General features: G+C 42.1%; 1 protein-coding gene across 1 annotated transcript in view; it reads left to right on the top strand.

Annotated features, from left to right (window-relative positions):
* The first annotated feature begins 543 nt into the window (after positions 1-543).
* Positions 544-21117, top strand: part of LOC146796865 (extracellular calcium-sensing receptor-like) — an 80660-nt gene continuing 60086 nt past the window's right edge. The window contains exons 1-3 of the mRNA XM_085631403.1: positions 544-621; positions 4233-4522; positions 19380-19671. Of these exons, the coding sequence (XP_085487529.1) occupies positions 544-621; positions 4233-4522; positions 19380-19671 (660 nt within the window). The remainder of the gene's footprint in view (positions 622-4232; positions 4523-19379; positions 19672-21117) is intronic.

Raw genomic sequence — 21117 nt, 5'->3', positions numbered from 1 at the left:
ACTTGGCTTTGAGGCATGTCAGGTGGACAATGAAACGCCATCAGCACGCTGATATTTGGACTTGAGTACTTGAATGAACTCTGGCATTTTATGGAGTTTTCCTTGAAGCTTCAAAGCACCAGATGATGCTGCGTTTGGTAATGGGAGAGAGGACACCACGTGATCACTGAGACCTTGTCATGTCCTTCTGGTAGCAATGTGACTTTTTGAAGAATGAGGTTGTAGGTGATAGTTTGTGGAGCTAAACTTATGAGCAGTCTGAAAAAAAGGTCTTACTCATAGTTCAAGACAGCTCCTGAATTTTGGGAAAAAATCAGTAGAGGGAGGATTTAAGTTGAGGGACAGATAGACAAAAATGTGTATTGATATATCGCAAGTCCACAAAAGGTTATTATTTTTTCTTTATGCATAATCAAATGGATTTATCTGTTTGCTTGTGTTGTTTGGAAGCATACGGCTGAATTTAGTTGGCCTGTAGTGTCCCAACCAAACCAGTTGAGTGAATTAATGCGGACTTTTAGGACTAGCATCCTTATTTAGAGTATGGTTGCTAGTCCGCGGGTGCACCAGGGCAGCAGAGGGATGGACTCCACTGGTCGAAGGCCGACAGCCAACCTTGAGGTTTGTACCAGGTAGGTTGGAGATATCTGTGGCTTCTGAAGAGTTTTAATTAACCCTGGGCGTAGTTCGTGAAGTAGCGCTACGCATAGCTACGCAAAGTGCACTTTGCACTACGCAAGCTACGCGTAGCACTTCGCGAACTGCATAGTACCCTGTTCGCACTGTGCAAGATGCCGTTTTCAATGATTGCACAGTGCGGACAAGCATCCGGCACTGTGCAATCATTGAAAACGGCATCTTGCACAGTGCGAGCTGTAGTTTTCTGCCGCTCGAGTAGATTTTTACTAGAGCGGCAGCTTTCTCAACGCGAACTGGTAGTTTCTCATCGCGAGCGGTCGCGAGCATACGCGACCACTCGCAATGAGAAACCTGACCTCCCCGCGTTGAGAATCTCGCCGGGAGGTTTATTTTCCATGCTCGCGATCGCCAACTTGATGTTGCTAATCGCAAACGAAGAAAAAGTCTCGCCGGGATGTCATTTTGCTTGCTCGCAGTCGCCAACTTGACGTTGAGGACCGCGAGCAAGCAAAAATGACCGCTGCACTACGCAACGCTACGCGTGTTTGCACTGTGCTACGTGCAATTTGCGTAGTGCGAAGTAGCGCAAATTTCACAAACTACGTGAGCGTAGCGTAGTGCTTCGTCCAGGCTTAGTTTTAATTGTGATGTCTCCTCTGAAGGCAATTGGATTTCGATGAGCATGTGAAATGTCAGGTGCACATGCTCAGAAAAAGATATTCTTTTTCAAAAATATACTTGCAAAGCATTATTTCATGGGTTTTCTGTTCTACGCCACCAGGCTTTCCCTAAAGCTCTCAAACAGATCAAATTAATCAGGGCAGGTCAACATGAATATTTAGCTACAGGCTGTACCAAATATGCCTGGTAAAAAGCTATCAACTTTGTGCAAGGAAGTTTTTTCTTCTTTTTTTCTCCATGGAAATATTTTCCCCACGGAGAAACTCCATTTTTATTTCACCCACCAATTCACCTTTCAATAGGCGATTTACTTCTTCTCTTAACAGGAGAAAACCTATGTGTGCAAGGTGAGAAGGGGTCAAAGAGGAGTCTGAGAATACCTAAAAACTTTGAGGGGCATATCATCAACAGAATGCGATAAGTATCGCGAAACACGCTTAGCGCATTTTTCTGTATCGCCGTGTATCGCTGGTTTACCGCACCGAGTTAGTGGCGTATAATCAATGCTTTTTACCGAGGCGATGTAAATCCAGCGATAGCGGTGATTAGCGTGAGGAATCCAGCGATATTGGGAGTGCGCTAATGTGAAGCTTAATAATAGGCAAGCGTGGACCTAACCTGGCTATCCACCTGCCATCATAAGTAAATTTTAAACCAGGCATTACATACCTGCGATAACCACGGTTAGCGCAGTTTATTTTATCGCATCGTGGGTTTGCTTGAGGCTTGTAAATATCGTGATGCCGTGTCAGCGAGGATTTCCATGGAGTAATGGAAAGGAACGCCTACTTTGCATGTCATTAGCGATATTTATCGCTGACATGCAAAGTGGAGGAAAAACGGCTGCTAAGTCAAGGAAAAACGCGCTAAAGCATTTTTGCATGTACTTGTAAATAATGCGATACTTAAATCGCCGCTTTTTTGGTGCTATGTGCCGAAAAAGCGGGGATATCTCTCTTGTTTAAATGCCCCTAAAACTTAACGTGTTCCCAAACTCTCAAAACCCTGCTCTAGAACTTTGGCTGCCCAGTGGGATTTGCTGCATGTATTCTGTTTATCACTATTTTATAACTACTTTCAAAAGCGTGATGTGCAGAGAAAATAATGCAGAGCTGAGTACTTACATAGAACTGATGGGGGATTGTCATAGTAGGCAGGTATCTTCTCATGTAAAATACAATTCTATCAGCAAAAAAGTGTTTTTGCAGCTCTTGCTTAGTGGGTGAAATCTAAATGCAATTTGGTCATGGAGCTACTGGACCCTCACTAATATTAAACAAATCACTGGTTAAAAGCAAAGCTATTTTCTGGTCTCAAAAAGCAGATATTACCATAGTAGTCCCTGCTACTAGAGGGAAATACATTTTGAAAGGGCAAAATGCCATCACTCACAGTGAAGTCAGCCAGTGACTGGAGTGGGCTGACCTCCTGCCCCAGTCTGTGTGCTGCGGTGGGCAGAAGAAAACCGGAATGACACAGTAACAGACCAATGGATGAAGAGGGCTGGCTGAAGGGCCAGTAAGTACATTATAGCCCATGTTCATTACGGTTTTGAACAAGGGAAATTGTGCTTCGTTGTATGAAAGGAAGAGAACAGAAATGCACCATATTTAATAAGATATGGTGAACATCTGTTCTCTCTTTCCACTGGTGCACTTGTGGGGTCCTAGCACTAATGCAGGCACCCTTGAGCTATGACACAAGCGTGCCTGTGTTGTGGTCATGACAGTATTTGTGCGAGAAGGGATAGCTTCCTGTGCAAAAGTTATTCTTCTCGGCTTATTCCTCTTTGCAGATGTGCTGCACAATGCAGCGCACATGCAAAGAGGTAGTAATGACAAGAAATAGATATTTCGCCAGCCTAAGGTAGGTGCACCAGTTTGGTTTACAGACTATAGTGAAATACATGGGTGGATGCACAGAATGGCCATGCTCTATCTATGTAACACCTCCCGGACACTAGGGGGCAAATTTACAAGCCCCTTACGCCAGATTTGCGCCGCCATTGCATCACTTTTGTGACGCAGCGGCGGAGCAAAGCCAGCGCCATGCTGCGGGCTATTTACAACATGGTGCATCTAGGGAGATGCGTCACGTTGTAAAGCCCTGCACCACATGTGGGCGTTCCTGCACAGAGGGGGGCGTTCCGGTGCAGGAACGCCTCCGAAGAGTGGCTGAGTGAAATCTACAAGATTTCACTCAGTCACTTTTACGGCCAAGATGCGTCAAAACCCTACGCCTGCTTGAAGCAGGCGTAAGGATTGACGCAGCATGTTAGGGATAGGGGCATCCCGAGCCTTGCTGGAGCTGCATTGCGCTTGCGACGCAACTCCAGCAATGCGCCGCCTTTCCACGGGGGGATGCGACACGCGGCTGCCCATCCATGCGCCACGGCGCGCCGCATTGTAAATGCGGCGCATCAGTGGTGGCGCACAGGTGGGCAGATGCATCGCAACTCTTCTGGCGCATCCCTGCTGATTAGCGGAGATGCGCCAGAAGTAGTAAATCTGCCCCTAAGTATGCAATTGTGCCTTGTGTTACTTTTTTTTTTCAAAGTCGCACAAAGCCTTGCAAACCAGGCTTTGCCTTGCTTTTTTCATTCCGCAATGCATTTTGGGACTTGACTGCAAAAAAAGTGGCACGCATAACACAAAATGTTAACAAATCTAGGTCAAATACTAAATTAAAGTAGCATGAACAATTCTTGGCTAACGCGGGACCTAAAACAGCCTGCTTTATTTGAACAGTCTCCTGGGATTTGTTTCTCATCATAGTTTACCATTCTTTGCTATTGTTTACTACTGTTTTGTTTTCCTGTATGGTAGGTTAATGCTTCTTTAATCAGAATTGTTTAAAACAACATTTGGGCCAGGCTAAGAATTCCTAATTTACACATGTATTTCTTTTTCTAGCCCTGTTTCAACTCCTTCCAGAGAAAAAATGACTTTGATTTCCAAGAAGTTTCAAAGTTTGCTACTTTCCTATCAAGAATACATTTATTGGCACTCTTTGTGGCCAACGTGCACGTTGTTCCATCCAAGGACCAGTCAGCCTCCTGCGGGCTCCCCACATCAAACATCCAGGCATACTCCAGGGGTGGAGATGTGGTGTTTGGGATTCTGGCTTCTGTTCACCTTGAGACAGTTTTCCCTTCTACCAACTTTTTATTTACAGAACCCCCTGCTCCCAGGCGCTGCGAAAAGTAAGTAGATATCTCTCAACTGAGACCTAATGGCGTGACATGCCATGCACTGCAGAGACAGCTCTCTCTCCAACAAAATTGGGATTTTTTGGGTGAAATTGTGTGAAATCAATGCAATGTTTCATCGAAGTAATCTCCTGCGATACCGAGTGAAATCTGAATATGAGGGTATACTTCACGATTAAAAGTCGCATGCGAACGAGCATCAGGAGATGATGTCTCTTCCAGACAGTCTCCTCCTGCAGGACACTTTGGGCCATATGTAGGTGGGCTAATACCGGTCGGTAACGGCTGAAAATCGGTAAATTTTCTGTTACGGACCGGTATTTAGCCCTTTGAGATGTAGGAGGCTGGATTGAAGGATTCGGTAATTTACCGATTCGGTATTTTAAGAAATCGGTAAAATACCGAATCGGTAAATTACCGAATCCTTAAATCCTATGTAGGGAGCACTCAAGTGAGTGCATTTTTGGTTTAAGGATTCGTTATTTACCACCAACTACAAGTTGGTGGTAAATACCGAATACCTTTTCAAAAGCACTTTTGTGCTTTTTTAAAAGTGCCATGTGGCAGACATACATGCCCTTAGGGCATGTATGTGCGCCACATGTGCACACATGCACGATTCAGGGGTGCAACAGGGTGTCAATGTGACACCCTGCCACCCTTGAATATGCTCCCCCTATTACCGATTCGGTATTTACCGAATCGGTAATTGTGAATGGCTTCCCATTCATTCCTACGGGCCTCCAGGCCCATAGGAATGAATGGGAAGGTATGCCTTATTACCGATTCGCTAAATACCGAATCGGTAATAATGAATATTACTGAATCGGTAAAATTTACCGATTTTTTACCTACATTCTATTTACCGATTCTTAAATACCGAATCGGTAAAATTCGGTATTTAGGAATCGGTAAATAGAAATTACCTACATATGGCCCTTTCTGCGAAAAACTATTTGCTCCGCTGCAAAAAATGTGTGCAAAATTCAAAAATGTTGCACATTTTTCAGGTGCAATAAAAATTGTGCACACCCTTAGGAAACGTGCATATGTTAATGGAACTAATTCACACTTTTTCGTAACGTAAAATTCGTTAACAAATCTTAATCTATTTGAATGTTGAAGTGAGATTCATTTCATGTCTGAAACACTAAAAAAGACGTACTGTCATTTGTTCATTGTTAAAATGACTATGTTGGCATGTAAATGATAATGTTAATTTCACAATACAACATTTTAACAAATTGCACATCTGAAAGGTTGAAATGAGTCCTCTTTCAACAGTTTATATTTTGGACAGTGCATCAGTGCAAAAGACCATCACCACCACTTGTTGGAGGTGATTGAGTTCAGCCCTTGGTGAGGGACTGCCCCTTTGCACGAATTTAAAAAAAAAAATTGCTTGCATTTAAAGCTTAACACCACTCTTCTGATGCTTCTAAATACTGCAAATAGCAGGGTTACCATCACCCAATGTACCCAAGGGACCCAATGTTTTCCAGTGACATTAGAGGAATGAAAGGCAGAGTTATGTTGCCAAGGATTCGTTTGAACGTCTGAATCACAGCAGATGTCAGAAGTGAGTGCTTAACTCACCAAGGGGCATATTATCAAGAAACGGCGTTAAAATGATCGCCGCTTTAGCGGCAGAAAATCGCCGCTAAAGCGGCGATAATGGGCTTGGTGATATGCCCTTGAGAATTGCCATAGAAGGCCATGTTCTGGTGTCAACATGGACTTCTATTGGAATTCTCTGCTGCATATTATCAAGCCCATTATCGCCGCTTTAGCGGCAGTTTTCTGCCGCTAAAGCGGCGATCATTTTAACGCCGTGCTTGATAATATGCCCCCAAGCTTTGTAACAAGGAAAGGAATTGTGGAGCTAAAGTATCCAATGTGTTAAACTGTGCTATCTATGGGGCATATTAACAAGGGCTTTATCTCCGCTTTTTTGGCTTTAAAAGCCAAAGAAGCGGAGATAAAAATATCGCCCTATCAACAGCCGGGTGCTAACATGCAAAATCGCATGTTAGCACCCTTTTACACTACGCTTCCCTTTGCATCTCTAATGAGATGCAAAGTGGGCTTTCCAGAGCAAAATAATAGGAGAAATGTCGCTAAGCGACATTTCTCCTATTATCAAGCTTCACGCTACCCCTGTTAGAGACAAAAAAAGCAGCGCTAACCACAGTTAACGCTGCTTTTTTACGTCTGCTAATTTTCAGACTTAGCCATGTAATCCAATTTGAGGTGGATTACATGGCTAAATCCACCATGGGCTATCAACAAGGATATCCCTATCCTTGTAGTTTTATCGCTGCATTACCAGCGATAACCTCCCAAAATGCCGCTATCGCTGGATTTTTTATCGCCTAGGCAGTTAGCGTTGTTAATAACGTGATAACCAGGTGATATTATCCAGCGATAGCAGGCGTTAAAAAAATTAACACTAAGCACCTTTAGCGTTAATTGTCCCTGTTCCTTGTCAATATGCCCCTATGTTTTCTTTTTTATCTCAGATATGACAAGTATGTCGCTCCACATTAAGGGGCATATCAGCAACAACCGGCGATAATTATCGCTAAGCGCACTTAGCGCTAGGATAATTATCGTCGGCTAGCGTGGATTTTTATCGCTGAGATAGCGTGCTCTTAGCAACGCTTAGCTCAAAAGCGATAAAAATCCTAGCGCTAACTGCCAAACGTGAGATTATCGCTGGAAACCCAGCGATAATCCCACGAAGTCAGGCGATAGCTTGCTGATAGGGCCTCACATACTTAGCCATGATATCCACCTTACATGGCTAAGTCAGTTTCAAAGCAGGCGTAAGGAAAGTAGCGATAACAGAGGTTATCGCTACTTTTCTTGTCGCTATGCTGCTTTGCGTGAGGCTTGATAATAGGAGAAAGGTCGCTTAGCGACATTTCTCCCGTTATCCTGGGGAGGAATGCCCACTTTGCATCTCATTATAGATGCAAAGATGGGCGTTAGGAATTCAGGCGCTAAGGCAAGGTTTCACGCGATAGCGTGACCTTGCTAATATAGTGGTAAAATTACCGCCGATTTTCGGCCGAGAACGGCTGCAAAAGCGGCGATAATTTTATATTGCCGCCTTGTAGATATGCCCCTTAAATCTCCCCAGTGCCATTAAATATGTTCCTTTCCTTTCTCAGATGTAAAGTCAGCCCAGAACATAATCTGACATTGGCACCAATGTGAACAATTCCTCTTTCAGGTGCACACTTAGGGGATGTTGGTCTAAGTAAATGAGAGCTCCCTCCAGGTATGTCTCGTACAATCCAGTAAATCCTTCTCTATAATAGTGCTCAGTCTGCGTGTGTTATGATTTTGAGCAACTTTAAATAAATCTTAGGCAACTCTTCATTTACACCAGAACTAATACATCATAACACAACTAAAGGCACATGAAACAATAACCAGAGAGGACAGATGAACAGATATCAAATTGATTACAATTATATAAATATGGTGCTTAATATATACTTTAAGCATGTACAAACAGCTCAATGTATGTTGTGGATGCATGAGAGGGTATGAGAGATTGTATGGCTGAAATAATTGAGATATGTAATGTTTTGAGGTATTTTAGATGACATATGAGCTATTTATACATTCTTACATTTCTGAATATTAAATTTAATACATTTGATATCTATTTATATGTCCCTCTGGTTACTGTATCATGTGCCCTCAATGTGTTATGATGTATTAGATCTGGTGTAAATGAAGAGTTGCCTAAGATTTCTTTAAACCTGATCAGATTATCCCTGCCTTAGGAAATATATTTGTTAGCAGGGGGGCCCCTTTGTATTTGCATTCCTGTACTCCCGAGCATCCAAACTCTCTCTGTTTCACATGTATATCTCACTGTGAAGACCTTTTTTTGCTACTCGAGAAGTAGATCCTCCAACAAAGGAGTAAAGGCTCTGCCTGTATCACCATCAGTGCGTCCCTTGAAGGAGCAGGAATCACATCACCTTCTCCAAGTATTGTGCTTTTTTCTGCTCATACTTCATGGGTGGATTCACATTGGATTACCTGGCATGGAAGCATGTGACCAGAACACTTATTAGTGCATGTCTGCCGACAGCTTCAGATGACGGGGAAGACTCTGATGTCTCTACTACGCAAAAAACCCAACACAAATGATAAAATGCATTACCTACAGATAGAGCTTTGAAGCATTCCTCTTTAGCCTTTGCCTGCTGCAAGCATTTCGCAGAGAGATACATTCTTAGCAGCAGTTGCAGTCTGAAGAATATCAAATTGTTTATGACTTGCAAATATTTCCAAAAGAATCAATTGATGGATGGAATACTGGACAATGCAAAGATTCACCCCAGTCACAAGGATCTGGGTTTAATCCATCATTCTTTTGCTCACCACACCACCCCAGTCTAGACCCAGCCATCTGCAAATCAGTCTTGACCCTGTTCCTTGTGGGAACAGTTCAGCCCGAACTGCCAAGCCAGGCCCTCCATGGACCGGAAACAAACATCCTGGGACCGGTTTCAGGGCATCACCCTTCATCAGCCAGGCTAGCTTGAATCCAGTGGTGTAGTGAACACGTCTGGGCATACCCTTCCCACTAAGTGCGACATATGCAGAAGAAACAATTGATGGATGGAATGCTGGACAATGCAAACATTCTTTCTGTTTGCTTCATTTGCCCTAAGTTGTCACGGTATGCCCAGACATGGGTCCCTTGCTTACTTTGCCACTGGATTCAAGCTAGCCTGGATGAAGAGGGGTGTTACCCTGAAACCGGTCCCAGGATGCTTGTTTCCCATTCAGGGAAGACCTGGCTTGGCAGTTCAGGCTGGACTGTTCCCATGAGGAACAGGGTCAAGACTGATTTGCATATAGCTGGGTCTGAACTGAGGTGGTGAAGTGAGCTAAAGAACGATAATGGATTCAACCCAGATCTGTGACTGTTGAGTGTTTGAAAAGTTTCAGCACTCCATCCATCATCTCTTTGTGTTTGCTTTGCAAATATTTCCTCCTTCTGGCATGCTCTGCCAAAGGCAAACCCATCTGTGCCCATCTGCTCCTAGACCATTCCCATCACCAGGAACCCTGGCACTCTCCCTTTCACGGCTACCCCTCTGTGACCCTGCATGCCCTCAACCACGGGTGGCACTCAATGCAATGCTGCCTCACTGCAACTTATGGCTAGAGAGGTTGACCTCGAAGCTGGGTAACTGGGTTTGAGTCTCGGCAACGACACTCAACATCCTGTGATTCTGGGCAAATCATTTCATTTCCCCGTTCCTAACAAACATGAATGTGTCCATCTGTAACAAAACTGGTGCTCATGTAAAGCGCTATGATACCTGATATCTGCTCATCTAGTTTGCACTATACAAAACTCTTTAAAACAAAACACACACAGCACAGCGGGAGCATTGTCATGTGCTCCTGCGCATTTCCATACTATTACTCCCACCCAGCACCCACCGTACCCACACCAACAGCATCCATCACCCCTCTCACACACACACAGTTCTGCATCCACTCCCACAACACTCCGCACTCACATGCATGCTCCTCAACACCTGCTCACTCAACAAACACACCACAGAGATCCGGGACCTTCTGCAGAAACACACTCTAGACTGACTTTTCCTCATGGAAGCCTGGCTGAATAATGCATGGAGACCCGACATCACTATAGGCATACTCCTTGGCTACAAGATCACTAGACATGGCAGATTTCATAAGTTTAGAGGCAGAATAGCCATCAGCCACAAGAACATCATCAGCTGCACCACCACTGTGGACACGTCCTCCTTCAACATGGAACACCTATCGTTCAAGCTGCACATCATAGCCAACTTCACCCTAAGTGGCACTCTCATCTACAGACCACCAGAACCATGCACCAACTTCAGCAACACCATCATGAACCTCATCATACCACTCACTTTATGATAGCAATTACATCCTACACGGTGACCTGAAATAAGGCTACTCCAACCCCAACTGAAAACACTAATTGACAACATCAGAGACAACTAGCAAACCCACAAACCGAACACAGCAACAGTCTCCCCAAAGCCATCAAGAATTTCAACAATTGGCTCTCCTGCTATGCTGACTTCCTGCCCCCCATACACAGCAATACAAGATGTAGACCCCAAACCAGTTGATACGTGGAAGAACACAGACTGATGAAACACCACTGCAAACAACTAGAGCATAAATGGTGAATGAAACAGATCAGTTCAGAGAGGGACACATTCAAATATATGGTGGGACACTACTAATAAATGATCTGCACCACCAAATGTGCTACTCTGGCGAACTACATCAATCTTAGCACCAACAGAAGTGAGGGAATCTTCACCATTGTACAACATTTCACCTCCCCAGCAGCCATTTTCAACTTGATCCCCCATTCGCAGGAACTCTGTAATAATCTCTCTCGATCCTACAGCAACAAAATCACTGTCATTTACAGGAACTTCAACGAGCAACTGGACCCAATAGTCATTGCCAAATGTCTCCTGATATTAACCAAAGAAGCATGCTAACCACATGGCCTGTCATCACCTCATTAGAAACCTCCCCCAACTTGAAGTCCATCTACTCAGGGGCCCATTGGACCACTGCTCCCACCAAGCCTACTCTAGAGAAGTAGAAGCCTATCTTGAAACCACAGCAGTACCTTGTATTTACCTTGTGATCTCTGCTGGCTATTACATATTTGAGTAACAGGGTGAGCAGCTCCTTTTTACAGCACTTCTCTGTCTTCATTGTCTTCGCTTTGGGATTTGGAGCTCTTTTTCACCATAGTAAACTGCAGACTTGGGCTGAGTGTAGGACATCCAAATTTTAAACACAAAATACGCTACAGGTTACAAAAATGCAGAAACCACATTTGCTAGAAGGATTTGTCCTGATTGTTTTTGGAAACTAAATGTATACAATTTAAAAGACAGTTATCAAGACAAAGAGACTTATTTTTGAATTGATGGGCAGCCCCCTGTCCCACCAGGGTAGCTGATGTCAAAATGACCGCCTGTCATATTTTGAGATCTCTGCCTCCCTGTGCCACAACACCTCCTCTGAAAGCTTTGTAGTTTTGCTGAGTTGCTGTCAGGATTAATCACTTGATAACTAGGGTTTTCCTTCCCTATTGCTAAGCCCTTTTTTGGGAGGTTTTTGGAAGTTCATCAATCAATCAATCTATCACAAGTTATAAAGCATGGCAAATCACCCATGAGGTTCTAAAGGCAATGGAGTTGCTAACTGCTTCGTGGTGATCCATCCATTTGAACAGCCGGGTCTTGAGTCCTTTCCTGAATTCCCAGAGCAATGAGGTGGTCCTGATGTGCAGGGGAAGGTTGTTCCAAGCCTTGGACACTAGGTTTGAGAAGGAGCATCCTCCGCTGTTGCTTCAGCAGATCCAGAGGGGCATCTGCGAGAAATACGGTGGCAGATCGTAAGTGTCTGGTCAGTTGGAGGGAGGTCATGAATTTGTTGATGTATGCTGAAACTTCATTGTGCATGGCTTTGTATGTGTTGGTCAGCATCTTGAAATGCCATCTCTTCCGGATCGGGAGCCAGGGTGGCTTCTTGAGGTGTGGTGTGATGTGGTTCCATCTGGGAAGGTTGAGGATGAGTATTGCCACTGATTTCTTTTTTTGTCTGTAGGCTCTTCAGGAGGCATGCGGTGATTCCTATGTAGAGTGTGTTCCAGTAGCCAGGGACAGTCTGGGCTGAAGTATGTCTTTCCAGTGAAATGATAGATGCTGTTCTAATATGATGTATTGGGTTACCAGGATTCTGTTGTATTGGAATGGGTCTACTACACGTATAAGATTTAAGCTGAGCCTATGGGGAGGGTGGGAAAGGGGGGTTGAGAATGTTTAGTTCTTTTTTTTTTTTCAATGGAAGTGACACAGTTATCAGAGACTGTCACATGGACCGGATATATAACGTTATGTAACCAATTGAGTTGAGGTCATGTTGAACTCAGGCTGATGGTGAATGTACAGATGTGGTTATCTATCTTTGATATGTGTCAGCTGTTGAACAGTTGTAACCTTGAGGCACTGCTATAATATATGCTTATGCGGTTATTTATTCTGAGACTTCCCATGTCGACATGTGACTATATTGGCTAATGTCTTCTGGTTTATTGCCTGATGTATAAAATCAATAAAATATGTTTAAAAAAAAAAGTGTGTTCCAGTAGTCCAGCCTGCTGGTGACAAGGGCCTGCATGATGGTCCTTCAGGTGTTGATTGAGAGCCGCCTTAAGATCTTGGGGAGCATGCATGGGTGTGGAAGCAGGCAGATGAGACTGCGCTTACCTGTTTCTTCATTGAAAGCTTGCTGTCCAAGATGATGTTCATGCTTAAACATCTATAATTGTTTGTCCACTAAAGGTATCCATGCCAAATTTGTGTCCAATTTTCCATCATACTGGGGACTCTAAAGATATCAAGGGTTTGTAAATTCCTTTGGAGGGAACTGAGAAAATCGCCAACACGTACATAAATTTAGTTTGTTTTGGCAAACATGTCTTCTGCAAGATAGCTTACGGCAGGTGTCCTAGCTGCATATTGTAGTCATAGGCCCTTTGCTATAGGTACAGATAGCAGCATTGCTGAAGATGTGCCCTGCTGACCGCGGAGACAGGGGAGCTAAAATCAGTCTTTGTCCAAACGACACATGCTGTGCTTAGTGATTGCCAGGTTGGTCCTACAGCCATGCCTTGGTCTATGAGGGCAAGATGGCTGGGTACAGAGCATGATTGATAAATATATTCTGTACAGAGAGTCGGAAAAGCATAACTTGGCTCTGAAGGAATGCAGATGATGGCCATAGGCTGCCTTCTGAGTACATACGTCCAGTGGGCATGACCAAGGACCATGCCAAGAAGTTGGCGAATTTAGCACCCTGAACAGGAAAAGCCCCAAAACACAACATGGATAGAACACATTTTTCCACCCTTTTTTCCAAGGTGGGTAGCTGAGCATTTACTTCATGGCCTTGGCCATCACCCAGGAAAACCTACCAAGCCCAGACATTTCTGGAAACAAAATAAACAGGGGAGTCCAGCGTAGTATGTTCTGCATGGATCCCATGATGTTTTCCTACCCTCAGACCTCACAAAACACATAAATACATACATTTTCATCTCATTTGTATGAGAGAAAATTCTGAAATATGAGTGGTTCCAAACATTTCGTACCACTCAGGATTTCCATACCTGTTCCAATATAAATTTTGCCCCACCTGCTTTGCTGGGCCTAACACCCACAACAGCAACAGATTAAACCAGGGACCATGCAAAGACCATATTGACTTGCGCTGATCCCTAGCTTGATCTGTTCCTATCACATGCCTCTTAGGAGACCTGAAAGTCCCTTTGGGTTGGAGACATGAACCTATGCCAGGGTGGGTAACCCTGACATTTAAGAAATAATAATAATCCTGGTGCAAAGGGTGCTTGTGACTATCTTGTGTGGGGTCAGACCCTCCAATCTGCCTCCAGGAGAGACAGAAATACTATATTTCCCCTGATTGATAGGAGGTATGTCCATATGCCAGGATGGACCGCCTCCAACCCTTTTTCCTTTTATGAAAAAGAAACGCCCTGGTGTCTAATGAGTTGTCTACTACCCGGGAAAGATATTCAGAGAAAGTCTCCAAATCTGCCTCCCCGGCATGGTAAAATTAATAAATTGACCTCCTTTAGGATGCAAGCATGTACCTTTGCCAGGGGCTGTCCCCATCCCTTTTTTCACTCTATTCACTTCCCTGGCATCTAGTAAGCTTTCTGCCCCCCTGGGAAAAAACACTGACTGTGCCCATGGGGAGGGGGGTTGAGAAAAGGTCTATGGTCTATGCCCCCCCCAAAACAAATGAATCACTTGTGTCTAGTGGTGTGGATCCCTGCTTGAGGATCACCCTCTGAGGATGATTCACAAACAGGGAATAACTAGGCAGAGATACCTTTAGAAAGTGGTGATTCTCCCCTTTCCCATCATACCTCCCACATTGAATTTAATGTTCAGGGGTCAGAGTGACCCCCAGAGCACAGATACAAAATTAAGGAAAATGATCCCATTGGATCACTTTTACAGTAATGACAACAAAGGTTGATCATAAACAAAGCCAAAAATATTTCTGAGGCTGCTGGAGAAGCCTGATCTGAAAAAATGAAAAGTGAATCCCACTTCTGCCTGCACAAGAGGGATTCCATGACAATGGCTCCTTGATGTCAGCTCCATATCAATAGTGCCTGGCTTGGAACAACGCTTACATGGTGGTCACGTCAATTGCATTCAAGAGGGTGATGTGGTCAGTCAGCAGATGTTTTTGTTTTGTTTTTGTTTTTCAAATCTAAACTCCCAATGCAGGCCATAAATCACATTTGAATGAAGATCATGTGGCAATGTCCATATGAAAAACTTATATTGGATAAGATATGGTTACCTAATAAAAAGCGGTATAATTGAGCATCAAGAGTGTCATTTCTACTGCCATTTTGGCAGTTCATGGTCTGTTCTGCAGTGGATGGTGATTCCCCTTTGTACTGACTCTATAATTCTCAAATGATTTTTACAAGTACTTATGTGTGTTTTTAACATGCATTTGCGTTTTATATTATACATTGTGAATTAAACCTAACTGGTGCTAATTGTAGTAATAGTAGCAGTATATTATAATAACAAATTAACAATAACACAACAATTATTATTATTATTATTAATATTATTATTATTATTATTATTATTATTATTATTATTAATATTATTATTATATTTATTATGGATATTATTATTTTCCTTCCCTTTAACAATAATTGCTCTTGAACAACAGCAGCAATATTAATAATAATAATAATAACATTAATAATAATAATGTAGTGTTACCAAAATGTATACATGATGTTAATACATTAATTCTTCACATTTCTTCAATACAGACTGCACATTTGTTTTTGTGATACTCTTCAAGGATCAAGGATTAATGTGACTTGACAATATTTGACAAGTCAACAACACCTGGTGACAAGGGGAGATGTTAGGGGGCAAGGCTTACACTTATATTAATTCCTTATCCAGAACCTGGCTACCCACATGGATATAAATGTTTCTTTCACACACCCTCTTTAGAGGACTTCTGTGTCATACACTTCCTAATAAGACAGTTTTGGAAGAGGATACCAATACAAACCTGATTCACAAATAACATTTTGTAGTATCTATAGTACTACTCACGTTTTACAAAGTGCAATTCACAACCCTACAGACTCTGCCTCTCATAACTTTTCTATGCACATATCCTCCGCCACTCTGGTGGTGGATTCCATACACATAAGTATATATTTATTAGTAAATGTTGGAGGGAGCAAGGGAAGTGGTAGGGAAATTGAAAATTAAGGAAGAGTTTGAAAAAATGTTCTAATATAAAGCACACAAAGACAGACCCAGAAAAGAATAAGACTATTTCAATTTATAAAATATTCTTCTCAAGCTACTAACACCTTAAAAGTACCAGAACAAAACCAACCTTGGAGTAAGTCAAGCACCAATATCAATAGCATTTGTAAAGCGGAGCACTGTCACTCATAGGGGAATCTGGGTGCTGAGGATGCAGTGACTCCATCAAAGAGCCAAGTCTTGAGTCTCTTCCTAAAGTCCTTTAGGGAGGGTAATATTTGGAGGTGGAGGGTTTGGTTGTCCCAGGTCTTGGCGGCGATATAGGAGAAAATACGGTCACCACTACAGCTTTGAAAGATGTGGAGGATGTGGGTGAGGGCGAATGAGGAGGAACGCAGGTTTCTGGAGGGTGGATGGAATTTCAGTCAATGGTTGATGTGGAATCATGTAGGGCCTTGTAGGTGAGGATGAGGATCTTGAACCTGCATCTCTTCTGGTTGGGGAGCCAGTGGTGATCTCTGAAGTAGGGGGTGATGAGTGACCTTTTGGAAAGGTCCAGGATGAGTCTGGCTGCCACTTTCTGTACACATGGTTAACCTCTGGTACTGCAAGACACTCCCATAGAATACAATTGAGGCATGGAATTAAAATAACAACCCTCTGAAAGTATTGTTCAATTAATTAAATGACTGAAATGTTAAGTTTATATCAGTGAGTGTGTGCATGTCTGTGTGTGCGCAGGTGTGTGTGCGTGTGCGAGAGAGAGAAAGAAAGATAAAATTAATAAAATACGTACCTTTAAACTATCTATATTAAAAATTAAATAAAAATGTAAGTAAGAGTGGATTTTTTAAATAATCATTGTATAAAAATGCATAATAATTGAATTATTATATTTACATCATTTGTTAAGTACATATTTAACTTAATGAGTTAACATTTTACTATTTAAAACATTTTTTAAAGTATAAATGAAATTAAATGTCTCTATACTTTCTCATAGGGAGATCGCCATCTCGGTGTTGGATGTTTCCACCAACAGGAGAAAAGTTACTAGTAGTAGCTTCACACTTCACTGGATGGGTGGAGTCTTTTATGTCTTCACCTTGATACAATTTTCATGCAGAAATGGAGAGTAGATTTGCTTGTGAAAATGAAAACATGAATGTTTACCATACCCATGGAAGAGCAAATGGTGAACCTAATTTTTGGGAAAAAGTAGGGCCTTTATAAACAGTCAGTTACAGCAGCACTGCAACATCGGTGACTTCTAATAGATACATTATTTTGCATGCGATGAAGATTTTGTAGCTTCCAATACAGGCGCCTTATTGTGATATAATACAGATTTGTCCCTTAGGTCATAACATGCATGAGCCTACAAGGTCTTTACTACTAGTGTACAAATTAAAATTATTTCTACAGTTTACATAGAATCCAGAAGAAGTCTTTTTTATGACTGGCTAATATATAATTATACATCCTGGCCCCGAAATACGGCTGACTTTTCTATTTATATAGTTTGAAAGAACTGTCTCAAGTATTCTCAATTTACTCCAAAAACAGACTTTTCGGTCAGATTGTCATTAAAGATAATGAAAATTCAAGTCCTGAAGAACACTGCTTTTATCCTGTTGGGATAACAAAATATCCTCCAAAAGTTTTATATTCTAGTATGAATAATATTTGCCTTTAACTAGCCAAATCAACTCCTCAGATGGCACTGTTTTTTTAAGAAAAGTTCAATATACCATCAAACTTTAATTTAAAAAAAAAAAGGGTTTAGACTCTGATTACAAATTGTATGAGGTCGAACTCCTATTTGCAATTCCATAATACACAAAAGTATCAGTTTGGAAGTTTTACCACCTTCAGAGTTCCCAGGTCTGGACACAGCAGACCTCATTTTACCAACTGAAGCAACCTGACCAGTTAAATCTCTTTGGATAATGGGCTTCATTGCAGCCTGGAGCTGTTCCCTAGACCCATCTTAACTGTCTGCCAAGGCATTCTACACACCCCAGGCATTGTCCTACCCTACCACCTCCCTGTAATAAATGTGAATTTCACGCAGAATCCTGCCCAGTAAATCCCAGTCCTCACAGTTATTTCCCATTCCAAAAGGGGTTAAATCATTATAGCAGAAATTCTGTTTGGAGATTCAGTCAAGTTGTAGGAATGAAATGACAGACCTCTTCTATTGGCTATCAATAAAGTTTTGATCTGCCATCTCTGAAGGCAACTAAATATTCTACTCAACAAGTGGAGTTCACATTAGATAATTCAGAATTGTGCCCAGGGAAAAGTCATATTTGCAGACAGTCCTTACACTCTATCTAGGGTCTTAGGCAACCCTTGTCCTTGCCCAAATTAATGTCATACCCTTTCAAATTACTATATTCACCAATTGCATTATTAACTGATGGGATTCTATTATTTTCTGATTTTCAGAAATCACAATATCAGAAAATCTATTTAATGGACAGCATTATGGTATAATATGAGAGAACATCAGCTGCTCTACAGATGATATATTGAGTTGCCAAGAATTCAATGAATAAAGGAAATGTTATGGGGATATGGGGCATTCCAGACCTGCCAGAAAATGGAACAGGTGGGTCAGTATTCCCTATGCCCCACACTTTTTCAGGGTCTCACAATTTTGATGCAACATTTATTTATACATTTTAAAGCAAGCCGTGTCTATTTGTTAATGGTGAGACATCTAACATTCCTCATAAGAGGTCTTATTTTTTGATGTAGTGTCTTGTCTACCATTGCCAGTAGATAGGGTTTTCCATAAGAAACCATGGGAGGTAGCGATGAAATCCCTATGTACCACCAATGGAATGAGCCCTAGACGCACAAAGCAGCGCACAGTGGTAAAAGACATTTTGTGACGGAAAGTAAATATTTTATCAACACTCTGTGCTGTTTAGTACCACTTTTATGACTTTGTACCAGTGCAAAGTATTGATAAATCTGTCCCTTTATTCTCATTTTTCTTTAAAGGATCATGGGTAAATACCTACCTATGTTCCCACTCTCTTCATAAATGTATTGCCCAATTGTCCAGGGAACCCTAAAACTCTCTCCAAAGGTACCTTAGTGTGACATTTGCTGTATTTCATTTAGAATATGCACATTACTGCTTACATATCTGTACTAGTACTGCTGTTTAATCAGGTGTCTTGGACCTACATGTTTTCAGGAATTCATCACCATTGTGTGTGTGTTCTAATATATATCACCTCTGTGCAGAGAAACTGTATAGCTTGTATAGCTTGGGTGTTTTGCTAAATGTATTTCACTCTGAGATATTATGAACAGTTGTCCATGGCATAAGCTATTTAACGTTCTCTTCCTGGCCACTTGCTAATATATTATAAGTGCATTCTTGTGTTTTGAGTACTTTTTACTTCTATTTCCAGGTTTGACACAGAGTTCTACCGGAACGTCCTGGCTATGATCTTTGCTATTGATGAAATCAATAGAAGTTCCAGTCTTCTACCTAACACAACCTTAGGGTTTGGTATTTATGACTCATGTTTCTTTGAGATGGGATCTATTAAGGGGACTTTGCAGCAGCTCTCGGGAGGTACGCAGACAATACCAAACTACAGATGCTGTGTAAGCCCCCAGCTGGCTGGTTTTATTGGGGATAGTCCATCGGCAGGAGCTCTCCCAATGGCCAGAATACTTGGGATTTGCAGAATCCCTCAGGCAAGTGATAACAGTATCATGCACCAAGTAATCTTTGCACTTGCTAAATAATGTACAGCATATATATGGTTTGGCAAAGTTAATAATTAAGTAGAAATTATTATACTCATTACCTTGATTCACCTCAGTGACTTTAAATTGTTAAAGGACATGGGGAGAAATGATTCAGTTTGATCTGGGTCTCATTCACAGGAACCTTTCAACCATTCTTCATTTTACACTAAAATAAATATTGAGTTTAGGCAGCACATTTCAATGGAATAAAAGTGTGGGTGTTTTTTTGGGGCAACTACTATATGTGGATATTTTGTCTTTGACAATGTTAAGAGAAAGTGCATCACAGTTACCCTAAAAGATTCAGTTAGGAAACCAATAGTAAAGAATGTGTTCAATGATTAGAAAACAGGCCAATTCTTTCCATTGGAAACAATAGATCAGGTTCTAGGTATGTCATGTATGCATACATGCCAACCCTTCCGATTCAGGCTGGAGACTATCGATTTCAAGGCTAGTACCCCACCTCCCGATTCCTGAATGTAAAAAAAACCAGTTGCAGCCAGCATGGCTTGCGGGTGGCAGGGGCAGGCGAGGGGGATGGTTGCGAGTGTGGGATCACATGAGGATGCGCAAAACAAAAATGTTTAAAAAAAAATTAACTTACATTTCTGACGGGTCCCACGTCTCTGCCCCATTCAGTCCTCAAGAATCTGGAAGCCCAGCCAGGCCCCACTGACCAATCACAACGCTGCAATCCAGCGTTGTGATTGGTAGGCTCCCCTGATTAAAGACAACAGTAATTGTGGCAAAAACCCATATTCTTGCCTACAATATTCTATCCAATGATATTTTGGTAGTAAAGTTTTTGACCCAATAATTATGTATCCCAATATTTATTAGAAATCAGAATTCTGTCCAAACACCCCTCAGTGAGAGCTGCTCGTGTGCCAGTTGTGCTGCTCACATAGGAAAGAAATGCTAATATTAATTGCTTGCTTTTTATATTTTCTTTTTGTTATGTTATGTTATAGGGAATTTGTTGTGCATTGCGTACACCAAAGGTCTCTTGGCGCTAAAATGAGAGCCACCCCAGAGGTAGAGTCTAGCAACAGGCCTGCGTGAAGACCCAAGTTTTCAGTTCTTTCCGGAAGTTCATATAGTCCATCGTGTGCCTCATCTCAATCGGCAAGGAATTCCAGAATTGGAGGCCCAGCATCGAAAATAGTGAACCACCCATTCTTTTACGCTTAAATCTTGGAATCATCAACAGATTCAATTGTGCTGATCTGAGGTTCCGTTTGGGAAGGTACGGTTGAATCTTCTGAATGAATTTGGGGCCCTTGTTGTGAATTGCTTTGAAGATCATACAGCCTGTCTTAAATATCGACCACTGGGCCACGGGCAGCCAATGGAGCTACTTCATCAGTACTTAGGGGCATATTATCAAGC

Source organism: Triturus cristatus, chromosome 10, assembly GCF_964204655.1.
Source record: "Triturus cristatus chromosome 10, aTriCri1.1, whole genome shotgun sequence".
Lineage (NCBI taxonomy): Eukaryota > Metazoa > Chordata > Amphibia > Caudata > Salamandridae > Triturus > Triturus cristatus.
Note: the sequence above shows the minus strand (reverse complement) of the source record. Positions and strands in the feature narration are given on the sequence as shown.